Source organism: Natrix helvetica, assembly GCF_964273705.1.
Source record: "Natrix helvetica genome assembly, chromosome: 1".
Classification (NCBI taxonomy): Eukaryota; Metazoa; Chordata; class Lepidosauria; order Squamata; family Natricidae; genus Natrix; species Natrix helvetica.
The window spans coordinates 7189243-7215156 of record NC_138548.1 but is presented as its reverse complement, the minus strand read 5'-3'; the positions used below and the strand labels follow the sequence as shown (position 1 = coordinate 7215156).

The 25914-nt window shown below is 48.9% G+C and overlaps 1 protein-coding gene across 2 annotated transcripts in view; it reads left to right on the top strand.

The window, feature by feature from the left end:
• HDGFL2 (HDGF like 2) overlaps window positions 1-25666 on the top strand; it is a 38726-nt gene extending 13060 nt beyond the window's left edge. The window contains exons 2-16 of one of the 2 annotated variants that reach the window (XM_081941339.1): window positions 534-610; window positions 738-876; window positions 1793-1996; window positions 7293-7409; window positions 9589-9660; window positions 10637-10799; window positions 11477-11555; window positions 11747-12026; window positions 13242-13333; window positions 15723-15790; window positions 16203-16273; window positions 19291-19392; window positions 22020-22230; window positions 23700-23832; window positions 25163-25666. In XM_081941339.1, the coding sequence (XP_081797465.1) occupies window positions 534-610; window positions 738-876; window positions 1793-1996; window positions 7293-7409; window positions 9589-9660; window positions 10637-10799; window positions 11477-11555; window positions 11747-12026; window positions 13242-13333; window positions 15723-15790; window positions 16203-16273; window positions 19291-19392; window positions 22020-22230; window positions 23700-23832; window positions 25163-25256 (1902 nt within the window). In that variant the 3' untranslated portion in view covers window positions 25257-25666. The remainder of the gene's footprint in view (window positions 1-533; window positions 611-737; window positions 877-1792; window positions 1997-7292; window positions 7410-9588; window positions 9661-10636; window positions 10800-11476; window positions 11556-11746; window positions 12027-13241; window positions 13334-15722; window positions 15791-16202; window positions 16274-19290; window positions 19393-22019; window positions 22231-23699; window positions 23833-25162) is intronic. The other variant, XM_081941340.1, reaches the window with a different exon arrangement.
• The last annotated feature ends 248 nt before the right edge of the window (window positions 25667-25914 follow it).

Genomic DNA, 25914 nt, shown 5'->3' with positions numbered 1-25914 from the left:
TTGCTTCTCTCCTTGATTAGTTTCCACCCATTGCTTCTTGTTCTGTCCACAGGTGCCTTGGAGAATAGTTTGACTCCCTCTTCTTTGTGGCCACCCCTGAGATATTGGAACAATGCTATCATGTCTCCCCTAGTCCTTTTTTTCATTAAACTAGAGATTCCTAATTCCAACAACTGTTCTTTATATGTTTTAGACTCCAGATCATCTTTGTTGCTCTTCCTTTCACTCTTCATAAAGTCTCAACATCTCTTTTATATGACGGGGACCGTAACTGGACAGAATATTCCAAGTGTGGCCAGAAACCAGCTGAGAAGGTCACACTGCTTAGCGTCAGAGTTTCAGGTGACAACTGGTTGTTAAGCAAGGACTACCAGCATAGCGTCCACTTCCCTTTTTCAGCTCTCAGGCAGAGACAGGACCTGTGTGATTCTTGTGTGACACCATAAGCCATGATGCTGGGCTGGTCCCTGCTTAAATATGGCCCGTCTTTCATTCCGATTTTTATTGACTTTGTCTTCCCCTCTTCTTTCCAGATTGATGACATCATTGATGGGGCTGTGAAGCCTCCCCCCAACAAATACCCCATATTCTTTTTCGGAACCCACGAGACGTAAGTGCCAAGTTTGGGAGGTTCTGCAGGTGACTCCGTGGCCTAAGCCGGGTGGGATTGCCGTCCCTTTCTCTCCAAACCCTTCCATTTCTTGTTTGCTCTCTCTCTCTCTCTCCGTATCCCACAGGGCGTTTTTGGGCCCCAAGGACCTCTTCCCTTACGAGAAGTACAAGGACAAATACGGGAAGTCCAACAAACGGAAAGGTTTCAATGAAGGATTGTGGGAAATCCAGAACAACCCTCACGCCAGCTACAGCGCACCTCCGGTGAGTCTGACGTGATGCGTTTGGTTGCCCAGCTGTTTTGGCATCAGGTGTCCTCTTCTTTCAGCAGATCTGTATAGCAAAGGGCTGAACTGTGGCTGAACATTCTGGTTGGGGAATTCTGGAGTTGAAGCTCACTTCCTAGCCAGGGAATTATGGGAGTTGAAGTCCAGGCATCCCAGCTAGAGAATTCTGGAGTTGAAGCCCACTTCCTAGCCAGGGAATTATGGGAGTTGAAGTCCAGGCATCCCAGCTAGAGAATTCTGGAGTTGAAGCCCACTTCCTAGCCAGGGAATTATGGGAGTTGAAGTCCAGGCATCCCAGATAGAGAATTCTGGAGTTGAAGCCCACTTCTTAGCCGGGGAATTCTGGGAGTTGAAGCCCAAACATGCCAGCAATAGAATTGTGGAGATTGAAGCCCACTTCCTAGCTGTAGAATTCTGGGGGTCAAAGCCCACTTCCTAGCCAGGGAATTCTGGGTGTTGAAGTCCAAACATCCCAGCTAGAGAATTCTGGGAGTTGAAGGCCACTTCCTATCTGGGGAATTCTGGGTGTTGAAGTCCAAACATCCCAGCTAGAGAATTCTGGGAGTTGAAGGCCACTTCCTATCTGGGGAATTTTGGGAGTTGAAGTCCAAACATCCCAGCTAGAGAATTCTGGGAGTTGAAGGTCACACAAGCTGGTTGTGGAATTCTGAATGTCCACAGGTACTGCTTGAAGAATTCTGACAGTAGAGGTCTGCCCACTTTGAAGTTGTCAAGTTTGAAAAACATTGCACAAGACTTCCAGCTGCTGTCATGAATCCGCTTCGCATCTGCCAGGATCTTGAGACCGAATTCCTCAAATGAGTGGTATCCAGAGGCCTCCCAAAGGTCACTACTCTCCTTTTGTCCCTTTCTCTCCTTCCTTACCCTTATAGCCAGTGAGCTCTTCCGACAGTGAGGTTGGCGACATCGACCCCGTCGGAGGGGGAGGAGGCGGCAGCGACGTTCCCGGGGAGGAAGACTCAACCCCAGCCGCAGGTGTCGGTGCAGCAGGGATGACTGTGGAGAAGGCAGAGAGCGAGGAGTCGGACAAAGAGAGCGATCACAGCAGCATGAAAAGGAAATCGTTAGCCACGAAAGTGAGCAATTTCTGGATGGTGCCGATTGGGAGCAGTGGCACTGATGGTTCTCAGCCTTTTTTACATCTTGGCTCCAGGCCAAACCTGATTGGTGGTTGAGAACATGGAAGCTAGTTAATGTTGTGGCCCGCCAGCGAGCAGCACAATGAGGAGGTTGGGGAGGAGCATGGGCCAGTCCTGGAGGCTGGGGAAGACTCGGACGAGGGTTCTGCATCGGAGGCAGAGACGGGGCCGAGGCCGTCTGGCAGTGATCAGGTGCCTACGGAGCTAGACAGCAGTGAGGCAGAGGAACAGCTGGAGCCTGTTCCCAGTGTGCGCATGCGCAGAGCTGCCAGAAGAAAAGAACAACTCAGACATCAGGGTCGACTTGGGAGTAAAGTCACAGGTGAAAGGCCCCTCCCATAGGGAAAAATAAAAGAGGAGTGAAAGGGGAGGGGGCTTTTGCAGGAAACCGTTCGCTCGGTCGTTCGATTCATTTCAGGAGTGTGAAGATCTGTCTGTGAATCTCAGAGACTCTGTGCCCAGAGTCTCTCCTTTTCACAGGAGAATATTCACCTGGTGGCTTTCCAAGCTAGATAAGGTCTGTGGTCATAAATACTCCTTTGAAAGACTGTTTGCCACGCCTTGGCTGAAGGTGAATGGGAGGAATTCGCATTCGTTTAATACAAGGGGTTTTGTCAGGACCAGGACTTGGAGATCCCCTGATCTATACTGACCTTGGTTGCTGATTGATGGTGGAGAAATGCTGGAGTTCTTTTTGTTCCCTTTTTTGGTGTGTTGGTTGCCTCTTTTGCTTAGTCTATAGACATTATTCACGTCTGTTTGTCTGTTGATTTCAGATTTGCTTCTAGAAATCCCCGGGCATTTGGGGAGTTGGCCTGATCTAGGCTGGTCACATTTTTCCCCATTGAAACTAGGGTTAAATCAGTCTTACCTGTTGTGAACTTAAAATAATTTTCGTCCTGCCTCCTGACTGCCAGTTGATGTTAATGGATGCCTCCTGCCAGTCTTGTCCTACATAGTGCCCGTTGCAATCCTTACATTGTATGTTATAGATGACTCCTGTTTTTTATTTTTATTTTTTAAATTAGGGGGTTGCTGGATCTTTTGCTTCGCTTAAGATGTTTCGAGGGGCTTTAGTTGGCTTGTGTGCTACGCCGATTCCATGTGGTTGTGGTAGTCTATTTGTGGTTTCTGAGATATTCTTGATGCAAGGCAGTGTGTAATTCTATTTAGGGTTTGTGTTGGGTGTGCTATATTAGGCTGAGTGACACAGGCACACACTCTTAGGAGGCTGTTAAATATGGAGTGAGGCCCACAAAAGTTAAATTAGAATTAAAACCGTGGAAGTTACCGTGTTTCCCTCGAAAATAAGACAGGGTCTTATATTTTTTGACCCCCCCCCCCCCCCGAAATAAGCGCTTGGCCTTATTTTCGGGAGGTCTTATTATTTTTGAGGAGGTGGAGCTATTGTGCTGTGTTGCAATATTTTCGGGGTGGGGGGCTTATTTTAGTGCATGCGCTCAAAAGCCCAATTGGACGTATTATCCAGGGAGGTCTTATTTTCAGGGAAACAGGGTAGTAGCTGAGACAACCGAATCGGGTAAGATGCTCCAGACTTTGACAGTTCCGTTATAAAAAGAGTCACTTTTCGGTGACCACATTTAAAACTGCTTGAGTGGTACGGCGGCCTAAAGGTGAAGCTCTCGCCTCACAATCAGGAGGCTGTGAGTTCGATCCTAAGTAGAGGCAAGATATTTCTCTCTGGGAGAAATAAGGAGAATAATAGATCTGCCAAACAACACGCCGCACTGGTGACAGGAAGGGCATCCGGCCATTAAAACACTCAGCTAGCTCCATTCAGTTGCCCAGATTCCATCCCGCAAGGGATGATGGGTGTTAGCGTTCTAAATACCATGTATGAAATAAATCATTGTCTAAGGCAGAATCTTCCTTAAAGTTCCCATTTATTCATAACAGGCAAGTTAGCACGGCTATGGAATTCCAACTCTGATTTGCATCCTGGAATTCCACCCAGTTTTATTTATTTGATTTCTAGACCGCCCCCTCTCCCCGAAGGGACTCGGGGAGTTCATGATCTATCCCCACACCCACAAATCCATCACATGTTCCAATCCTCATCTTCCACGCTGGCATCTACACCCCTCTGCTTCCGGTCAGGTGTCGAGGTACGGAGACAAAAGATGACCTTGAGCTTCTATAAAAGAATGACAACAATACATTCCACAATCCTACTCCTTTCTATTCCCCCCTCCCAACTACTACACTAATGAAACAGCATAGGAAATTAATAGAAAGTGTGGCAGGCCAAAGATCCTAAAAAGAACATAACTACAGGCCTGACAATGGGGTTGTTAAAAGGAGATGATGATGATGATGATGAAGTTTAAAGCTGCTTAATTCTGCTGCACATTTTGCCTCAAGATGCTGGTTATCACTTTGAATGCCCTTTTTCAGCCCCATGGCACTTAGGGGCATTCCCCCTTCCAAAAGGCTGTTGCCCTTTGGTTAAAATTTGAAAAAGGGAGATTTCTTTGACCCATGGAAAGCGTCATCACCTCTAGGCCCACAAGCTCAACAGTAGTAACTGTGAAAGGGATCTTGGAGTCCTAGTGGACAACCATTTAAATAGGAGCCAGCCGTGTGCAGCAGCTGCCAAAAAAGCCAACACAGTTCTAGGCTGCATAAACAGAGGGATAGAATCAAGATCACGTGAAGGGTTAATACCACTTTATAAGGCCTTGGTAAGGCCACACTTGGAATATTTGCATTCAGTTTTGGTCGCCACGATGTAGAAAAGATGTGGAGACTCTAGAAAGAGTGCAGAGAAGAGCAACAAAGAGGATCAGGGGACTGGAGACTAAAACATATGAAGAATGGTTGCAGGAACTGGGTATGTTTAGCTTAATAGAAAGAAGGACTAGGGGAGACATGATAGCATTGTTCCAATATCTCAGGGGTTGCCACAAAGAAGAGGGAGTCAAACTATTCTCCAAGGCACCTGAGGGCAGAACAAGAAGCAATGGGTGGAAACTAATCAAGGAGAGAAGCAACTTGGAACTAAGGAGATATTTCCTGACAGAACAATTAATCAGTGGAACAGCTTGCCTCCAGAAGTTGTGAATGCCCCAACACTGGAAGTCCTTAAGAAGATGTTGGATAACCATTTTATATGGTCTCCTGCTTGAGCAGGGCGTTGGATTAGAAGACTTCTAAGGTCTCTTCCAACTCTTATTACTCTGTTACAAAGATGGAAACTAATCAAGGAGAGAAGCTGCTTAGAACTAAGGAGAAATTTCCTGACAGTCAGAACAATTAACCAGTGGAACAACTTGCCACCAGAAGTTGTAAATGCTCCAAACACTGGAAGTTTTAAAGAAGCTGTTGGAGAACCATTTGTCTGATGTGGTGTAGGCTTTCCTGCCTAGGCAGGGGGTTGGACTAGAAGACCTCCAAGGTCCCTTCCAGCTCTGTTATTCTATTCTACGTAAGGCCTCCCCTGTTGCCGAATGGTCTTTTCTGGAATCCCTTCCCCTGGAGATTGGCTCAGCCCCACGGCTCCCGAGCTTTCCAAAACAAGAGTCTCTTTGCTGTGGGGCTTTGCAATGCCTTTTTGATTCTCTCACAGTGGGAATATTTGCTTGGGATCCTCAGGGGTGCCCTGGGGGGAATTTTAATTATGTATTTCTGACGCACTTTGTCTCCAGCCAGTTCCTGCACAGAGTTAAGTAGCAACGCAGAATTGTTAGTGACTTGACTGGCATATATAGGTAAACCTTGACTTAACAATCATTTGTTTAGCGGCCATTCGAAGTTACTGGGGGGAAAAAAACAACGGATGATCATTTCTCACACTTACGACTGTTACTGCATCCCCATGGTCACGTGATGGAAATTCGGCCGTTTGGCAACCGGCTCAAATTTATGTCGGTCGCAGTGTCCCAAGGTCCCTTTTGCGACTTTCTGACAAGCAAAGTCCACGGGGAAAACTAGGTTCACTTAACAACCGTGTTGCTCACTTAACAGCTGCAGGGATTCCCTGAACAACTGGGGCAGAAAAATGGGGAAAAATTAACTTCTCTCTTGCTTAGAACATGGACATTTTGCTCTTAACTACGGTGATAAGTTGAGGGCTACCCAAATAATTAGCGTTTCTGTCTTGGCCCAGCTGGTACAGGCAGTTCTCAATTTACGAACGCAACGGAGCCCAAAATTTTATGTTATTTCATGTCATGAAAATGTATGCTAAGAGAGGAATTTGTTAAGCGAGTTTTGTCCCATTTTGCGACCTCTCTTGCCACAGCTGTTAAGTGAATCACTGCGGTTTTTAAGCTACTGACACGGTCATTAAGTGGATCTGGTGTGTGTGTAAATCACGGGGATGCTGCAATGGTGGCCTAAGCGTGAAAAATGGTCACGTCATTTTTTTCAGTGCCGTTGTAAGTTTGAACGGTGGCTAAGTTGTAAGTCGAGGATTACGTGTGCGTGTGCGTTTGTGTATTTTGAGAGCAAACCTCAGAATTTCATTTTTTTAATGTGCCCCAGTCCTCCTCCTCCTCCTCCTCATCTTTTAACAACCCCGTAATCCCTTGTGGGGCGGAGTCTGGGCAAGTGAATGGAGCTAGCAGAGTGTTTAGTGGCCGGATGCCCTTCCTGTTGCCAGTGCGGAGTTTTGTTCAGCAGATATATTCTCATTGTGCCCAGAGAGAGAGAAATATCCTGCCTCTACCTAGGATCGATCTCAGGGCCTCCTGATTGTTGAGGCGAGAGCCGCCACCTCTAGGCCACCCCCACCACTCATCAATTTGCACCAGTGTATTCACAGAAAAAAGGGGACAATAAAGGTTATCTAGGCAGGGGGTTGGACTAGAAGACCTCCAAGGTCCCTTCCAACTCTACTATTGTATTGTATTGTATTGTAATATAAATAATTAAATAAATAAAGTAAATAAATAAATAGAGGAAATAAATGAAATAAAGAAAGGAAATACATAAATAAATGAATAGAGGAAATAAATGAAATAAAGAAAGGAAATACATAAATAAATGAAATAAATAAATGAATGGAGGAAATAAATGAAATGAATAAAAAGAGGAAATAAGTAAAATAAATAAAGAAATAGAGGAAAGAAAGAAAGGAAGAAAATAAATAAATAAAGGAAAGAAAGAAATAGAGGAAATGAAGAAAGAAAGGAAAGAAAGAAAGAAAGGAAAGAAAGAAATTAGGCCATCTGATGCAATGTTTGATTTTATTCCCTCGCTCCCATTCTTGTAGATGCCGGTAGCAAAACGACCCAGGAAATCTTCGAGTGACCTTGAGCAAGCCAGCGGCTCTCCTTCGGAGGAGGAGAACTCGGAAAGCTCTTCTGAATCGGAGAAGAACAGTGACCAGGTGGGGTTTGTGCGCTTGCGACCTCGGGAGTTATTTTAGGGAAGGTGAAGCAGTAGCAAGGGCACTGCGATACTTCATAGCACTTCACAGCCCTCTCTAAGGGGTTTACAGAGTCAGCAACTTGCCATCCAACAATCTGGGTCCTTGTTTGACCAACCTCTAAAAATGGAAGGCTGAGTCAAGCTTGAGTCGTCAGGGTCTAACTCCTGGCAGTGGGCAGAGTTTGCCTGCAATGCGGCATTCTAACCGCTGCGGGGATATAGATACATAGATATATACATACATATAGATGTATGATAGATGAGAGAGATAAATAATGATAGATGATAGATAGATAGATAAATAGATAAGATGATAGATGATAGATAGATAGATAGATAGATAGATAGATAGATAGATAGAGATATAGATAGATAGATATGGATTAGATAAAGATAGATAGACAGACAGATAGATGAGAGAGAGAGAATGATAAATAATGATAGATACCAAAGATAGATAGATGTTGTGGCCCAGCAGGATCCGGTTGAGCTGCTGATGGACTCGGATAGCGAGGAACCATATGAGTTTGTCCTGAACGATGTGGAGGACCCTGTGCAGGGTTCAGACTCAGAACAGGGACCAGAGAGACTGGTTGGCCACCAGGAGGCCCCTGAGGCATGGAGAAGTGGGGAGTATCAAAGGCAGTTTGTCCCTGATGCTAGATTGAGAAGGGCTGAGAAACGGAAGGAAGCAGCAACTCCGTAGGCAGATTCACAGAAGATGATTAAGCACAGGTGGTTGTGGATTGGCCCCTCCCAAGAGAGATTATAGATGAGGCGTTGGGAGGGGACATTTGCAGGAAACAACCGTTCGAATTGGTAGTTGAGAAAATCTATGTATTCTAGCCGTGTCTGCTCGTTTGGACTATCTGCGTGGCTTCATTTGAATTATCTGGGTTGTTTTATTGAACATGAGTTGTCTGGGCCCTCAGCCAAAGGATGTGTTATCTCAGTAATTAAATAGTGGCAAACAGCCAAGCTTGTGTTCTGGTTTATTCACAGGCGTGGAGAGGAGGGTCAGAACAGATAGATAGGATAGATGGATGGATAGATAGGATGGATGGATGGATGGATGGATGGATGGATGGACGGACAGAGAGATAGATGAGAGAGAGAGAATGATAAATAATGATAGATACCAAAGATGGATGGATAGATAGGATAGATGGGTGGGTGAGTGGATGGATGGATGGATGGATGGATGGATAGATAGAGCGAGCACTTATATACCACTTCACAGTGTTTTATAGCCCTCTCTAAGCGGTTTACAGAGTCAGCCTATTGCCCCCAACTATCTGAGTCCTCATTTTACTGTCCTCGGAAGGATGGAAGGCTGAGTCAACCGTGATCCGGTGGGACTCGAACTGCTGGCAGTCAGCAGAATTAGCCTGCAACTCTGCATTCTAATCACTTTGCCACCACAGCTGTAGCATTATATGTTTGGAAAACAGGAGTATTCTCTCTCATATATAAAAGTCATTCTACTCCAAGGAGAAGCTACTCTTAAGGAGAAATTTCCAAACAGTGAGAACAATTAATCAGCGGAACAGCTGGCCTGCGGTACATCTGCCAGCCAAAACGGGCTGCGTACCCCTCCCCTCTCTTGCGGCTCATTTTTGGATGGCCGAATGCTGCAGGAAACCAGGGAGGGCAAAAACAGGCTGCGCGGGGGCCTCGGGAGGGCTCCACGCGGCCCGTTTTTGGCCAGCAGAGCACTGCTAGTGTCTGGGGAGGGCGAAATCGAGGTGCAGGGTGGGCCGCATGCAGCCCATTTTGGCTGGCAGAGGCACCGTAGTTCTCGACTTACAACCATTCTACGTAGTGATCATTCAAACTTACAGTGGCCCCCAAATAATCTATAACTCAATGGGGGGAGCCAGATTCGCTTAATGGCCTCACGATTCAACAATTGCAGCGATTTGCTAAACAACCGTGGCACCATCGGGTGCAGCTTACCACCCGCTTGCCTTAAGGGCAGAAATTCTGGACCCCATTGCTGCCGTAACCCGCGGACTACCTGTATGCTTGAAAGAGGGAACGAAACTCCCCTCTGCCCATCCTTAATGTTGGGGAGGGAGGGGTGGAAATATTTTAGAACTGAGGGGGCTTCAATGTCAATTCCGCGTCTCCCGATGTAGGACTTCACTCCAGAGAAAAAAACGCCTGCCAGGGCTCCACGAAGGGCACCTGCTGGAGGGTGGAAGAAAAAGGTAAGAGGATTTTCAAATCTCTTCCTGGGGAAAAATTGGTCAATTTTATCGTTGGGTCGATTTAGAATCGGTGACTTTATAACCAATACAAGAAACAAAACTGCAGGACGAGTGGCAGAAACGGGTCGGAGTCAAGAGAGGTATTAGCCCCGTATCCCTACGTAGCTGCAAGCGAATTAAATCCAACCTCCCTTGAATTCCCTTGACCCACCTCTAATTCCAGACAGGGGCTGATAGCGAGCTGAGAAGATTCCTATGCGTAGGCATTTTATCAATAAATCAATTGGACTTTCACTTGTGGGTTTGAACGTTCACACCTGGCAACACCCATCCGGCTGCTCCTACACCTGAACCTTCATACACGGCAATACCTGTCCTGCCTGTTGTGGCCCGCCAGCAGAGCTGGCAGCAGTGTTAGACAGTGAGGAGGTTGGGGAGGAGCATGGACTAGTCCTGGAGGCTGGGTAAGACTCAGACGCGGGCTCTGCATCGGAGGTAGAGACAGGGCTGGGGCCATCTGGGAGTGATCAGGTACCTACAGAGTTAGACAGCTGTGAGGCAGAGGAACAGCTGGGGCCTGTTCCAGATGCACATATGCGCAGAGCTGTTAGGAGTGAAGAACAACGGAGGACAAGGAGTCGACTCGAGAAGCAAGGCACACGTGGACGCTGAATGGCCCCTCCCTGGCTGGGGAATAAATAGAAGGAATGGGACGTGCTGGTCATAGGAGACAACAGTTCGTATTTCTGAAGATTTTGCTCATTGTGTTTCGTGCCACAAAGACTCCTTGCCAGAACTTAATTTGCAGCCTTTTGGCTGGGAGCTCAAGAATTATCACAAGGAACTCGTAAGGTCTGTTGCTGCAGTTAACTCCTTGAAGGACTCTTGCCTGGACTTTGGGTGGGTGAATGCAATTAATTCATAAGAGGTGAATTCATAAGAGGCCTCTGGGGTGCTCAGGCTGCTTTTCTATTAGCAGAAAATCGAATCGGCCTCCGACTCGGAGAGCAAGGCAGAGTCCGAGGAGGAAGAGGAGGAGGACAATGACCGAGAGGGCAGCCGGCCGCTCACTCCCAAGTCTGATTCTGACTCCAACTCAGATGAATCCGTCAAGAAGCCCCCCCGTGGCAGGAAGCCAGGTAAATAGCCCAGGTGGCTGCCAGAGCTGAACTGATCATGGGTAGTTTTTATCTTGGGCAATGGAGCATCTTCCTTCCTTTTTCTTGTATTTCCTTCCTTCCTATTTCCTTCCCTTCTTCCTTCCTTTTTCTTCTCCATCCTTCCTTCTTGTATTTCCTTCCTTCCTTCGTTCCTCCCTCCCTTCTTCCTTTACTTTTTTCCTTCCTTCCTTCCCCCACTTCCTTCCTTTCTTCCTTCCCTCACTTCCTTCCTTTCTTCCTTCCCTCACTTCCTTCCTTTCTTCCTTCCCTCACTTCCTTTCTTCCTTCATCCCTCCCTCCCTTTTTGCTTTCTTCCTTTCTCTTGTATTTCCTTCCTTCCTATTTCCTTCCCTTCTTCTTTCCCTTTTCTTGTCCATCCTCCCTCCCTCCCTCTTTCTTCCCTTTTCCTTCCTTCGTCCCTCCCTCCCTCCCTTCTTTTTTCTCCTCCCACCTTCCTTTCCCCTCCCTTCATTTTCTTCCATCCATCCTTCCTTCCTTCCTTCCCTCCCTCCCTCCCTTCCCCCCTCCTTCAGTCTGAAGTCTCTCCACCCTAGCCTCCTATTTTGCCTGGGGGTGGAGGAAGGGGATGCCTAGATTCAGGAGGGGCTGTACTTCAAGATGCCTCTTTCCAAACTAACCATCTCCCTCCTTCCCAGCTGCCGAAAAACCTGCCCCCAAGCCCCGGGGCCGGAAACCTAAACTTGAGAGACTTCCCAGCAGCTCCAGCAGTGACAGGTAAGACACAGAGACTTTGTGTCATCCCCCAACGCCCCCCCTCCATCCCGGCTGGACTTTCCAGGACCTTCATTAGGACAGCACCTTCCACAGGGGAGGCACGAGCTGAGCGTCCGTGCAAAGAAACAGCTGAGACTCCCCCATGCCTTGGACTCTCCTTCTTGTCTTTCTCTTCTCCCCCCTCCCCGCAGCGACAGCGACGTGGACCGCATCAGCGAGTGGAAACGGCGGGACGAGGAGCGCCGGCGAGAACTGGAGGAGAAGCGGAAGCGCGAGCAGGAGCAGGAGCTGCGCCGGTTGCGGGAACAGGAGCGGGAGGAGAAGGAGCGGAAGCGGGAGAAAGCCGAGAAGGGGGCGGAGGCAGAGGCTGCGGAGAGCGACAGCAGCGTGGACAGCGAAGCCCCCAGGAGGAGCAAGAAGGGCCAGCCCAAGGCAGCCCCCTCTTCCTCGGACTCGGAGGCGGAGAAAGAGGTGAGCTTGAAGGGGCTGGGAGGGGACGGTCTCCAGGGTCCTGGTCTTAGCCAGAGCTTCCGTTCTGTAGCTGCTGCAGCACAGAAAGGATTTGCCATTTGCTTGGTGCAGATGCCTGTATTTTGAGGGCCAGTAGACTCACAAAGTAGCATGGAGACTGTGAGCTTTAGCATCACATTAAGGAGGAAAACTGTCTGGGTGAGTTTGGGCCTTTCACCAGGAGACAGGAGTTCTAGTTTTTCCTTAGGCATGAAAACAATCTGGGTGACTTTGGGCCAATCACTAGGAGCGTGAGAGTTCTAGTCCCACCTTAGTAATGGAAACTATCTGGGTGACTTTGGGCCAATCACTAGGAGCGTGAGAGTTCTAGTCCTGCATTAGTAATGGAAACTATCTGGGTGACTTTGGGCCAATCACAAGGAGTCTGAGAGTTCTAGTCCCGCCTTAGTAATGGAAACTATCTGGGTGACTTTGGGCCAATCACAAGGAGTCTGAGAGTTCTAGTCCCGCCTTAGTAATGGAAACTATCTGGGTGACTTTGGGCCAATCACTAGGAGCCTGAGAGTTCTAGTCCTGCATTAATAATGGAAACTATCTGGGTGACTTTGGGCCAATCACTAGGAGCCTGAGAGTTCTAGTCCCACCTTAGTAATGGAAACTATCTGGGTGACTTTGAGCCAATCACTAGGAGCTTGAGAGTTCTAGTCTATCCTTAGGCAGGAAAGCCAGTGGGGTGACTTTGGGCCAATCACCAGAAGACAGTCAGTTCTAATCCCGCATGAAAGCCATCTGGGTGACCTTTGTTAAGTGAGTTTGCCCCATTTTACAACCTTTTCTTGCCGCTGTTGTTCGGTGCATCCCTGCAGTTGTTAAGTGAGTCGCACAGTGGTTAAGTGAATCCAGATCCCCCATGGCCTTTGCTCATCATAAGGTCGCAAAAGAGGATCCGCCTTCTATGCAACCGTCGCGCATGTTGCCAAGCGTCCGAATTTTGATCACGTGACCACGGCACATGGTCGTAAGTGTGAAAAACGGTCCTAAGTCACCTTTTTTCCAATGCCGTTGTAACTTTGAACAGTCACTAAATGAACTGTCACGAGGCGAGGACTGCCTGGGTCTCAGCCCCTGAGAATTTGGGATCAAGCTCATCTGTCTCCACTCTAAAGGCTGGAAAGGTTTTTTTTTGTCACCGCATCTTTTCTCTTTTTCCCACAGGTGAAAAAGAAAAAGCAGCCATCCGTAGACCATTCGAAGAAATCGATCCAGAAGGAGAAGAGAGGCCAAGGAGACGAGAAGACACGGAATAGGTGAGGGCCCACGCAGGTTTACTTACGTGTTTTTCGGAGTATAAGACGCACCAAGTTTTCACACTCTGCAGATCTCCCCAAAACACGCCCCTTTTTTGCGAAAACGGGCCTGGGTTTTTTTTCACAAAAAAGGGCATGAATAGCCTTTAGGAGGCTTGTAGAGTGTTCGTGGGGGTTGGGCAAAAAAGAGCAAAATAGCCCGCATTTTGCTCATTTCTGCCCTCCCCAGCCCCCAAGAGCACTCTGAAAGCCTCCTAAAGGCTCCGCATGGCCATTTTGGTGAATTTGGTGGGTTTCTGGAGGCAAAAAAAAATGCTGTATTCAGTGTATAAGATGCACCAGGATTTTCCGCCTCTTTTTTTGAGGGAAAAGGGTGCGTCTTATACTCCAAAAAATACGGTAACTCTCAACCTAAGGAGATTCTCAGTCATCCAGGTCATGGTTATCCCAAAGGCGCTTTTTTAGGAGGCAACTGGACTTTCTGGTTTTTCTTTGAAGACATTTCGCTTCTCATCCAAGAAGCTTCTTCAGCTCTGACTGGAATGGAGGGGAATGGAAGGATTTATCCTCCTTGCAGACAGCTGGTCATTTGCATCCTTTGAGAGGGTCGTTGAGGCCACTTGGAAGCTTACCTGTGTCCTCAGGGTCACCTGAGTGGTGCAAATAGGTGTGAAACCTTCTTGGAACTGCTGAAAGGACTGTGTTGTAGACTGGAGATAGATGACGTCGTATCCCTCCCCCTCTGTTGAGCATTCACCAAGCTGCCTCAATGGTTCTCTCAAAGGATGCAAATGACCAGCTGTCTGCAAGGAGTATAAATCCTTCCATTCCCCTCCATCCAGTCAGAGCTGAGGAAGCTTCTTCGATGAGAAGTGAAATGTCTTCAAAAGAAGAAAACCAGAAAGTCCAGCTTCCTCTTGAGAAAAAAGCAGCTTTGGGATAACCATGACTGGAGAATCTCTATAAACTTTGAACTGGTGTCCACTGAAAGTTTTTCTCTTAAGCTGCTCCACTAAATACCGTATTTTTCGTAGTATAAGACACTCCGAAGACGCACCTAGCTTTTGGGAAGGAAAATAAGAAAAAAAAATCTGCCTCCCAGAAATTTGCCTCCTTGTAGCAAACTGCCTGTTCCAGTTTCAGCACAGCCTGATTAGTACAAGTAGCTGATTTTCAGTTGGATCAGCCTCCCGACGATCAGCTGTTTCAGCCTGCAGGGATTGCCTATTGCTGCCTCCACGTGCCCCATTTTCGGCCTCTGCATTCCATTTTTGGCGTCTGCGTTTTTGGCCTCTGTGCGCCCCATATTCTGCCTATTCCGATCCCCGTCGCCCAAAACAGGTGGAAAATGGAGCGTGTGGAGGCCAACAATGGGCACGCAGAGGCAGCAATAGGCAATGGCAATCCCTGAAGCCTGAAACAGCTGATTGGCGGGTGTTGTGACCCAGCAGGAGCCGTTGGAGCTGCAACCTGACTCTGAAAGTGAGGGGTCTTATGACTCGGCTCTGGAAGATGTGGAGGACCCTGAACAGGGTTCCTACTCCGAGCAGGGATCAGAGAGGCTGGTTGGCCACCAGGAGGCGCCTGAGGCATGGAGCAGCGGTGAAAGCCACAGGGAGTGTGCTCCTGACGTCATGCATTGGAGCAGTGGGAGGAGACAAGGGGAGGTGGTTCTGGATGCCCGGCAACCGAGAGCTAATAGATGTAGAGAACAGCTACGCAGTTACAGGAGATAATTGGACCCAGGTGGTTGCAATTAGGCTCCTCTCAAGACTGTATAAAAAGAAACGACTTTGTGCAAACTGTTTGCAGGAATCAACATATTTACTAGAGCTGGAGATGCTATCAAGTCTGTGCCTTATCTTGGCAGGCTGGATTGCTGCCAAGGTCTTGTCTGTGCTGGATTGCTGCCAAGGTTTAGTCTGTGTGTTTATAAATCATCTTGCAGAGTCCTTGTCTCGGAGTGCTTTGTTGGACGCGGAGGGGGGGGGGGCAGAACAGTCGGGAGGCTGATCTAACCAACAATCAGCTGTTTGTGCTAATCAGGCTGTGCTGAAGTTGAAACTGAAACAGGCTTTTTGCTGCAAGGAGGCTAATTGCTAGGAGCTAGAGGCCCAAGGATGGGGGATGGCGGGTGGGCAGGGCTAGATTCAGAGTATAAGATGCACCAAAATCTTGACCCTCTTTTAGGGGGTCTTATACTACGAAAAATATGGTATGACCAGGGAGCTCTCTGCATTCAGTCCCTCATCTGTCTTTGAGGCTCCCTGCAATTTTGGGGCATCTTGAATGATACTTCTGAGCAGAGCTGGTAGCCTGCCAGACCGGAGCAAATACTTGGAAAAATACTTTCATATTTCTCCGCTGCCTTCTTTCTCTCTCTCTGTAGGTCTCTGAAATCCGAACGAGGCAGGAAGAAGTCCGATCTGCCAGAAAGAAAAGTGGAGAAGAAAAAAGGTAACAAAAAAAAAAGAAAAGAAAAGAAAATAGCAGGAAGGGTAGTGGTGGTGGTGGTAGCCGAGGGCCTTGAGTATTACTTCCTTGGGAGGTGGGCTTGCACGTTGGAGGTCGTAGAGATGATGGGGGGGGGGGGCTAGCATCCATGTCGAGAGAGGTTGGGCCTTCACAGAAGAACAGACTTGGAAGAGAACTTTAAGGTCTTCTAGTCCCAACTTCCTCCTCACACGGGAAACCCTATAACTTCCTGGACAAATGGTTGCCCAGCCCCTATTTTTCATTGTCTCTGATTGCCTGGGCCTAGAGCAGGAGATACGCCTAGCCAGTAAAGGCCACTGTAGAGGCAGCTGCCGGGGGAATCCCATTCAGGCTGGCAGGGCAGACTTTTAAAATACCCTTCCTCCTGTTGCAGAGCCCACAGTTGAAGAGAAGCTCCAAAAATTGCACAGCGAGATCAAGTTTGCCCTCAAAGTGGACAATCCGGTAAGCTGTTTGGAGCCAGTTTGATCTAGGGGTTAAGTTACCAAGCTAGAAACCAGGAGAGAATGAGTTCTAGGTCTTGCCTTAGGCAGGAAAGCCAGCGGGTGACTTTGGGCCAATCGGCAGGAGATGGAGAATTCTAGTCCCGCCTTAGGCAGGAAAGCCAGCTTGCAGACTTTGGGCCAATCGGCAGGAGATGGAGAATTCTAGTCCCGCCTTAGGCAGGAAAGCCAGCTTGCAGACTTTGGGCCAATCACCAGGAGATGGAGAATTCTAGTCCCGCCTTAGGCAGGAAAGCCAGCTTGCAGACTTTGGGCCAATCGGCAGGAGATGGAGAATTCTAGTCCTGCCTTAGGCAGGAAAGCCAGCTGGCAGACTTTGGGCCAATCGGCAGGAGATGGAGAGATCTAGCCCTGCCTTAGGTATGATAGCCAGCTGGGTGACTCTGGGCCAATCAGCGGGAGACGGTGAGTTCTAGTCCCGCCTTATGCAGGAAAGCCAGCTGGGTAACTTTGGGCCAATCAGCAGGAGATGGAGTATTCTCGTCCCGCCTTATGCTGGATGATTTTGGACAAATCACCAGAGGAGACGGTTCCCACCTTGGGCAGAAAAGCCAGCTAGCTAGTTCTCGGACAATTGCTAGGAGAGGGGAGTTCTGGTCCCACCTTTGAGTCGAAAGCCGACTGGGTGACTTTGGCCCAGTCCCTCCCTCTCAGCGCAACCCACCTCACAGGGTTGTTGTTTGCAGGGAAAAGAAGACGAAGGAGTATTATACCCTCTTTCCCTGAAAATAAGATCTCCCCAGAAAATAAGCCCAATCGGGCTTTTGAGCTCATGCACTCAAATAACCCCTCCCCCGAAAATATTGCAACACAGATTGCAATATTTGCACCCCCAAAATAATAAGACCTGCCTGAAAATAAGGCCAAGCACTTATTTCGGAGAGGGGGTGTCAAAAGAACATAAGACCCTGTCTTATTTTCGGGGAAACACAGCACATGTTGGCTGCCTTGAGTTAGGAAATAAAAAGAAAATTCTAATAAATTCAAAGACACTCAGCCTAACCGTTGGGAGCTCTCTTTCCTTGCTTTGCTTCCAGTTCCAGGGGCAGGAGGATTGAGGCTGACCACTTCAAAGGCATCTTCTGTGGTCTATTATTTCTTGCTCCGCTCAATCCAGCAGAGGGAACACGGGATGAGCATCACTTCCCTGGATCAGACTTCAAATACCTTTCCTATCTGACTTGGCTAGCCAGTCAGCTCAATCACATAAGCTTCAAACCCATTTCCTCCCGTTAGAAATGGGGCAGCTGATATTCGGGGTTCCTTTAACTTAGCGTTTCTCAATGGTGGTGGCTTTAACATGGGTGGAATTCCACTCCCAGAATTCCACAGAAAGCATGCATTAAAATGGGTGGACTTCAACCCCCAGAATTCCCCAGTCAGCATCCTTTAAGATGGGCGGACTTCCACTCCCAGAATTCCCCAGTCAGCATGCTTTAAGATGGGTGGGCTTCCACTCCCAGAATTCCCCAGCCAGCATCCTTTAAGATGGGGGGACTTCAACTCCCAGAATTCCTCAGCCAGCATCCTTTAAGATGGGGGGACTTCAACTCCCAGAATTCCTCAGCCAGCATCCTTTAAGATGAGTGGACTTCAACTCCTAGAATTCCCCAGCCAGCATCCTTTAAGATGGGTGGACTTCCACTCCATGAATTCCCCAGCCAGCATCCTTTAAGATGGGTGGGCTTCCACTCCCAGAATTCCCCAGCCAGCATGCTTTAAGATGGGTGGGCTTCCACTCCCAGAATTCCCCAGCCAGCATCCTTTAAGATGGGTGGACTTCAACTCCCAGAATTCCCCAGCCGGCATTGCTTTAAGATGGGTAGACTTCCACTCCCAGAATTCCCCAGCCGGCATTGCTTTAAGATGGGTGGGCTTCCACTCCCAGAATTCCCCAGTCAGCATGCTTTAAGATGGGTGGGCTTCCACTCCCAGAATTCCCCAGCCAGCATCCTTTAAGATGGGCGGACTTCAACTCCCAGAATTCCCCAGTCAGCATGCTTTAAGATGGGTGGGCTTCCACTCCCAGAATTCCCCAGCCAGCATCCTTTAAGATGGGGGGACTTCAACTCCCAGAATTCCTCAGCCAGCATCCTTTAAGATGGGGGGACTTCAACTCCCAGAATTCCTCAGCCAGCATCCTTTAAGATGAGTGGACTTCAACTCCTAGAATTCCCCAGCCAGCATCCTTTAAGATGGGTGGACTTCCACTCCATGAATTCCCCAGCCAGCATCCTTTCCCAGAATTCCCCAGCCAGCATGCTTTAAGATGGGTGGACTTCCACTCCCAGAATTCCCCAGCCAGCATCCTTTAAGATGGGTGGGCTTCCACTCCCAGAATTCCCCAGCCAGCATCCTTTAAGATGGGTGGGCTTCCACTCCCAGAATTCCCCAGCCAGCATCCTTTAAGATGGGTGGACTTCAACTCCCAGAATTCCCCAGCCAGCATCCTTTAAGATGGGTGGGCTTCCACTCCCAGAATTCCCCAGCCAGCATCCTTTAAGATGGGGGGACTTCAACTCCCAGAATTCCTCAGCCAGCATCCTTTAAGATGGGTGGACTTCAACTCCCAGAATTCCTCAGCCAGCATCCTTTAAGATGGGTGGACTTCCACTCCCAGAATTCCCCAGCCTGAATGTTTTAAGATGGGTGGACCTCAACTCCCAGAATTCTGGTAGTTGAAGTCCACACCTCTCCAAAGAGCTGGGACTGAGAAGCATTGCCTTCCTTCTTGAAGGACACCTGAGCATCCAGGTATATCTTTCCGCTTCCGGCCCCTCTCTTGATCGAAGGCCAGAGTTTCTGAATCAAGGGCTGAAGGGTAGCTAGTACTGCACACAACCTCCTTCCCCGCAATCTTCATTCGCTGCCAGAAATGCTCTTCCTGGGACTGTCAAACCAGCTCAGGCCCCACCCACCAGGGCCGAAAGCTCACCTGATCCTCTCCTTTCCCTTTAGGACATCAAGAGGTGTCTGAGCGCGTTAGAAGAGCTGGGCAGCTTGCAAGTCACTTCACAGATCCTGCAGAAGCACACCGACGTCGTGGCTACTCTGAAAAAGGTATGAGGTGCCACGGAGGACGACTGGTGGCGGCTATTTTATCTCCCTCCCCCCTTCGCCTCCCCCCCCCCCATTTGTACAGATAATCCTCAACTTCCAACAGCGCATTTAGTGACCAAAGTTTCAACGGCGCTGAAAAAGGGGACTTATGACCGTTTTTCGCAGTAACGACCATTGCAGCATCTCCATGGCCACGTGTTCAAAATTTGAATGCTTGGCGACTGACTCGTATATACGACAGTTGCAGTATCCTCGGGCCATGTGACCCCCTTTTGCAACCTTTGGCGGAGCAAAGTCAGTGGGGAAATCCGATTCACTTAACAACCGTGTGGCTTAAGTTAACAACTGCAACGATTCACTGAACAACTGTGGCAAGAAAGGTCGTTAAAATGGAGGCAAAAGGAAAGGTCTCCCTTAGCAACAGAAATTTTGGTCTCAGTTGTGGTTCATAAGACGGGGACAACCTGTACTCTTGCCTCCTCCTCCAACTTTCCCTACAACAGCCATGTAAGGTGGGTTAAGTTGCGAGAGAAACAGAAAGAGAGAGAGACACACACACACACAGAGACAGAGAGAAACAGAGAGAAAGGCAGAGAAACAGAGAGACAGAGACAAACAGAAAGAGAGAGAGAAACAGAGACAGACACAGAGACAGAGAGAGAGAAACAGAGACAGAGACACAGAGGCAAACAGAGAAAGAGAAACAGAGAGACAGACAAACAGAAAGATAGAGAGAGAAACAGAGACAGACAGAGACAGACACAGACAAACAGAAAGAGAGAAACAGAGAGGCAGAGAAACAGACAGAGGCAAACAAAGAGAAACGGAGAGAGAAAGGCAGAAACAGAGAGACACAGAGGCAAACAGAAAGAGAGAAACAGAGAGAGAGAGAGACCTTGTCACCTTCTGACAAGCAAAGTCCATGGAGAAGTCAGATTTCACTTTAACGGTTGTGTTAATAGCTTAACTATTGCGAGAAAGGTCATAAAATGGAAGACAACTCGCTTAACACATGTTTCACTTAGCAAGAGAGATTTTGGGTTCCATTGTGGGTCGTAAGTGCAGGACTATGTTCCTGCTTCCCATTGTGGATTTTGGAAAACTACACAGTTCAAAATCCTTTGTGGGTGAGCATCGTACATAGCTACGTACAATTTATCTTCAGGCTAAGCGTACACAATTTCAGCTTGCTGAATAAGATAATGCGTCTTATTCATCTGTTCATCATTAAACATTCGTTAAGGCCACAGTTGTTAACCGATTCGCTACAGAGTTGTTAAATTGATAACATGGTAATTAATTGAATCTGGCTGGCTTTGGACATCACACACATTTTTCTAAGCTGTTCTGACCGAGGCTTCCCGAGAGCATGAAGCCAACTCCTGGTCCTGACAAAAAACCCTTTTATTCATTGACTGTGAATTCTGCTCATTCACATCCAGCAAAGTCTTTCAAGGGAGGATTTACAGTCACAGACCTTATCTGGCTTGGAGAGCTGCCAGGTTGATATCTGCAAAATTTGGCAAGGAGTCTTGGAGAGTCATGAACCAATGAAGCGAACTACTTGTCTCTCCTGCAAACTCCACTCCCCTTTCGCTCCTCTTTTATTTCCTCTGGGAGGGGCCATTCATCGTCCACCTGTGGCCTTACTCTCAAGTCGACCCCTGTTGTTTAGCTCTTCCCTTCGTCTGGCAACTCTGCGCATGCGCCCACTGGGAACAGGCTCCAGCTGTTCTTCTGCCCCACTGATGTCTGAAGGCAGCTGATAGCTGTCAGAGGGCCCTGGCCCCCTCTCTGCCTCCGACACAGAGCCCTTGTCAGAGCCTTCCCAGACTCCAGGACTGGCCCATCTTCCTCCCCAACCTCCTCACTGTCCAAATCTGCTTCCTGCTCTGCTGGATGCTGGCAGGCCATAACATAAGCATGGTTTATTGACTGACTCATCCCAAAGGTACTTTTTCCAAAAGATCAAGTGGAGATTCTCAGGGTTTGATTTTTTTTTTTCTTAGAAAGTCAAGTTACCGGATTTTTTGGAGTATAAGACGCACCTTTTTCCCTAAAAAAGAGGCTGAAAATCTGGGTGCGTCTTATACACGCAATACAGCATTTTTTGCCTCCCGAAACCCTGCCAACTTCACAAAAATGGCCATGTAGAGCGTTTAGGAGTCTTGCAGAGTGCTCCTGGGGACTGGGGAGGGCAGAAATGAGCGAAAACGGGTCATTTTTTGCTCAATTTTGCCCCCAACCCCCGGGAGCACTCTATAAGCTTAAAGGCTATCCATGCCTTTTTGGGGGGGGGGGGGAACAGGCCTGTTTTTGCGAAAAATGGGCCGTTTTTGGGAGGTCCGCAGAGTGCAAAAACTTTTTTTAAAAACTTTGCCTCCTCAAAACCTTGGTGCGTCTTATACTCCGAAAAATACGGTAATTGGTGAGCGACGCTGGCTTAGGTCCAGCAAAGCCCAGATCAGCTACAATCAATCTGACCCAGGGTGTGCAGACTTAAGAAACCGTCCTAGTTGATGGAGCCTGAAGGGTTTGGATAGCTGCCCTCATGGGAGCCCTTTGGAGCTGCCCTTCCAGACCGTCCCGGGTTGAACTTTTCTTCTTTTCTTTCGGGTCACCATCAGATTCGACGTTACAAAGCGAACAAGGATGTGATGGGGAAAGCTGCCGAAGTCTACACGTGCCTGAAATCTCGTGTCCTGGGCCCCAAAACCGGGGCCAACCAGAAGGTGCACAGGGCTGAGGTGGAGAAGGAGAAAGAGGAAGAGGACAAAGAGAAGGAGAAGTTGCCGGCAGGCGAAACGGAGAACGAACGGAGAGAGGAGGAGAACGCTGGTAAGGCCCTTTCCAGGAAGGAATCAAACTAGCAATAGACTTCTATACCGCTTCACAGCACTTTCACAGCCCTCTCTTAAGTGGTTTACAGAGTCAGACTTTTGCCCCTAACAATCTGGGTCCTCATTTTACCCACCTCGGAAGGGTGGAAGGCTGAGTCCACCTTGAGCCGATCAGAATCGAACTGCTGGCAGTGGGCAGAATTAGCCTGCAATCCTGCATTCCAACCACTGTGCCTTGAGAGCAAGAGAGAGAGAGAGAAGGAGAGATTGTAGATAAACAGACAGTAGAAAAATAGGGAGGGAGGGAGATGGATGGTTGGTTGGTAGGTAGGTAGATAAATAGATAGATAAAGGTAAAGGTTCCCCTCGCACATATGTGCTAGTCGTTCCCGACTCTAGGGGGCAGTGCTCATCTCTGTTTCAAAGCCGAAGAGCTAGCACTGTCCGAAGACATCTCCGTGGTCATGTGGCCGGCATGACTAAACATCGAAGGATAACAGAACACTGTTTCCTTCCCACCAAAGGTGGTTCCTATTTTTCTACTTGCATTTTTTACATGCTTTCAAACGGTTACGTTGGCAGAAGCTGGGACAAGTAATGGGAGCTCGCTGCGTTACGCGGCACTAGGGATTCAAACTGCTGAACTGCTGGCCTTTCGGATCGACAAGCTCAGCGTCTTAGCCACTCTAGTCACCGCATTCCATAGATAGATGATAGATAGGTAGGTAGGTAGGTAGGTAGGTAGGTAGGTAGGTAGGTAGATAGATAGATAGATAGATAGATAGATAGATAGATAGATAGATAGATAGATAGATAGATAGATAGATAGATAGATAGATAGATAGATGATAGATAGATGAGAGAGGGAGGGAGAGAGAGAAATAGCACTTACACTTATAGGCTGCTTCACAGTCCTCTCTAGGAGAGTCAGCCTCTTGTCCCCAAACAATCTGGTTCCTCCTTTTACCGACCCCAGAACAACGGAAGACTGAGTCAGCCTTGAGCCCATCAGGATTGAACAGCTGGCAGCCAGCAGAAGTAGCCTGCAGTGCTGCATTCTACCAGGCCTCCTAAATCCAAAGATTTCAAGATATTCAGGAAATTTTAAGCAGTCCCACAGATTTTGAAAACCCCTGATAGGAATTTGCACGGTTCCTTGGGAGAGGAGACTCTCTGGAGCTGCTGGCTTCTCATCTTGACACCCCCCCAGGGGTGGGTTCACTTATGGGTGCTATTATTCTGTGCATGCGCAGAAGCCAAAAACCAAGAGAACCGGTTCAGGCAGGCCTCAGTCGCTGCCGATCCCAGCCGCTGGGAACCCACAACTACCCTTGCCCCCAAAGAGGACCCCATTCCTGACAAGCAGCCCAAGATTGCGAGGGGGGGGGAGAAATCCGTCCATTTGCTTGTGCCCTTTGCTGCTCTTCTCCTTTCCTCCTGGAGTGAGAAGGCCTCTTCCTCTTCCAGATCTCCCAGTGCCTGTGAATGGGGAATCAGCCGGCCAGAAAGACGAAGGGGGAACAGAGGACAAAGGCCCAGGGGAGGACTGGACTTCGGAAGGTGGCAAGAGGGGAACGTCACCTGAAGACCCCCACAACGAGTAAGTCTGTCTGGGTGGCCGGCAGGCACATGAGGGAGGGACCGAGGGAGGGAGGCAGGAAGAAAGGAAGGAGAAAAATAGGAAGTGAGGGAGGAAGAAAGGAAGGAGAAAAATAGGAAGGAAAGGGAGGGAGGAAGAAAGGAAGGAGAAAAATAGGAAGGAAAGGGAGGGAGGGAAGAAGAAAGGAAGGAGAAAAATAGGAAGGAAAGGGAGGGAGGGAGGAAGAAAGGAAGGAGAAAAATGGGGTGGGGAGGGAGGGAGGAAGAAAGGAAGGAGAAAAATAGGAAGGAAAGGGAGGGAGGGAGGAAGAAAGGAAGGAGAAAAATGGGGTGGGGAGGGAGGGAGGAAGAAAGGAAGGAGAAAAATGGGGAGGGAAGAGAGGGAGGGAGGAAGAGAGGAAGGAGAAAAATAGGAAGGGAAGGGAGGGAGAGAGGAAGAAGGAAGGAAGGGTTGGGAGGGAAGGGGGAAAGGAGAGGACAGATAAAGCGGGGAAGGAAGGAAGGAAGGAGAGGAAGGAAATAGAGGACGGGAAGGAAAAATGGAAGGAAGGAGAGAGGACATGTAAAAGGAGGAAAGGAAGGAGACATGGGGAGAAGGAAGAGTGGAAGGAGGAGGAGAGGACAGATAGAGAGGAAGGAAGGAAGAAAGGAAGGAGAAAAAGAGGAAACGAAGGAGGAAGAAGGAAGGGTTGGGAGGGAAGGGGAAAAGGAGTGGAGGAGGGAGGGAAGGAAGGAGAGGAAAGAAATAGAGGACAGGAAGGAAAAATGGGGGAAAGAAGGAGAGAGGACAGGTAAAAGGAGGAAAGGAAGGAGACATGGAGGGGAGAAGGAAGAGTAGAAGGAGAAAAAGAGGACAGATGGAGAGAAAGGAAGGAGAAAACGAGGGAGGGAGGGAGCAAGGAAGAAGGAAGGAAGGGTTGGGAGGGAAGAGGAAAAGGAAGGAAATAGAGGACGGGAAGGAAGGAGAGAGGACAGGTAAAAGGAGGAAAGGAAGGAGTCATGGAAGAGAGAAGGAAAGGAGTGGAAGGAGAAGGAGAGGACAGATGGAGAGAGAGGGAGGAAGGAAAGGAAGGAAGGAGAGGGAAGAAAGGAAGGAGAAATGCAAGAAATGGAAGGAAGGAAAACAGAGGGATGAAAGGGAGGAATGAAGGAAGGGGGGAAGGAGAAAGAAGGGAGGGAGGGAATATCTTGCAAACCGCCCTTCCCTTCCCCGGCCTCCAAGAAGATCATTCCCAATTTAGGAAGCTGGCCTCCGATCCCCGTTTCCCTGCCTTTCCTCCCGCCCTGATCTCTCTCTCTCCCTCTCTCTCTCTTTCCTGGGGTCTCCTCAGAGCGCAAGACTATCCCGAGACGGACCGGGCAGGGACAGACCGAAGCACAGTCCAGCCAGAGTCAGACTCGGCGGACGAAGACGACGAGAGTTGAGGGCGGACAACAGGGCACCCCCCCATGCCCCCCACCCCGTGCGAGGAAGTGGCGGCCCCGGATTGTTGCGATGCTGGCACCTTCCGCCCGGCGTTTCCGCGATGCTTCTCAAAAGCCACGCAGTAGACGGCGTTCTAGGTCATGTCCTTCCCGAGAACTCTTCCCCCTCTCTCCTCTCCTCTCCCCCCCTCCGCTCCCTCAAGAATGATGAACTTCGGGGGGGAGGGGGCAGCCCCACCCTCCCCCACCCCCGGTACGTTTGTATTGGCCCCACGTTGCCCTTCCTCCGCGCGTCCCTTTCCTGCCCTCTCCCGCCTTTAATCTTGTGATTTCCACAGACACGAAATGAGTATATAAAGGGTTGTTTTTTAATGAAAAAAAGCAAAGAAAAGGCCGCCGATCTTTGTCCATCCTTCTTTTTTTCTTTTTTCTTTTTCCCTTTCTCCGCCTCGCTGGGTTGAGGAACGAGAAGAGCAGGGGTCGCGACCGATCTTAAAACTTCGGCATCCCGCCGTATCCTGACGCCCCGGGACGGGGGATTCTCAGTGGGGCAAGCCGAAGGGCTTCCCATAGAAGAGAATAGTGACAGGTCGGGGTTGAACCGCGGGGTGCCTGGTATTCCCTGAGCTTCCTTGTTTTTCTTGCGGACATTTCATGA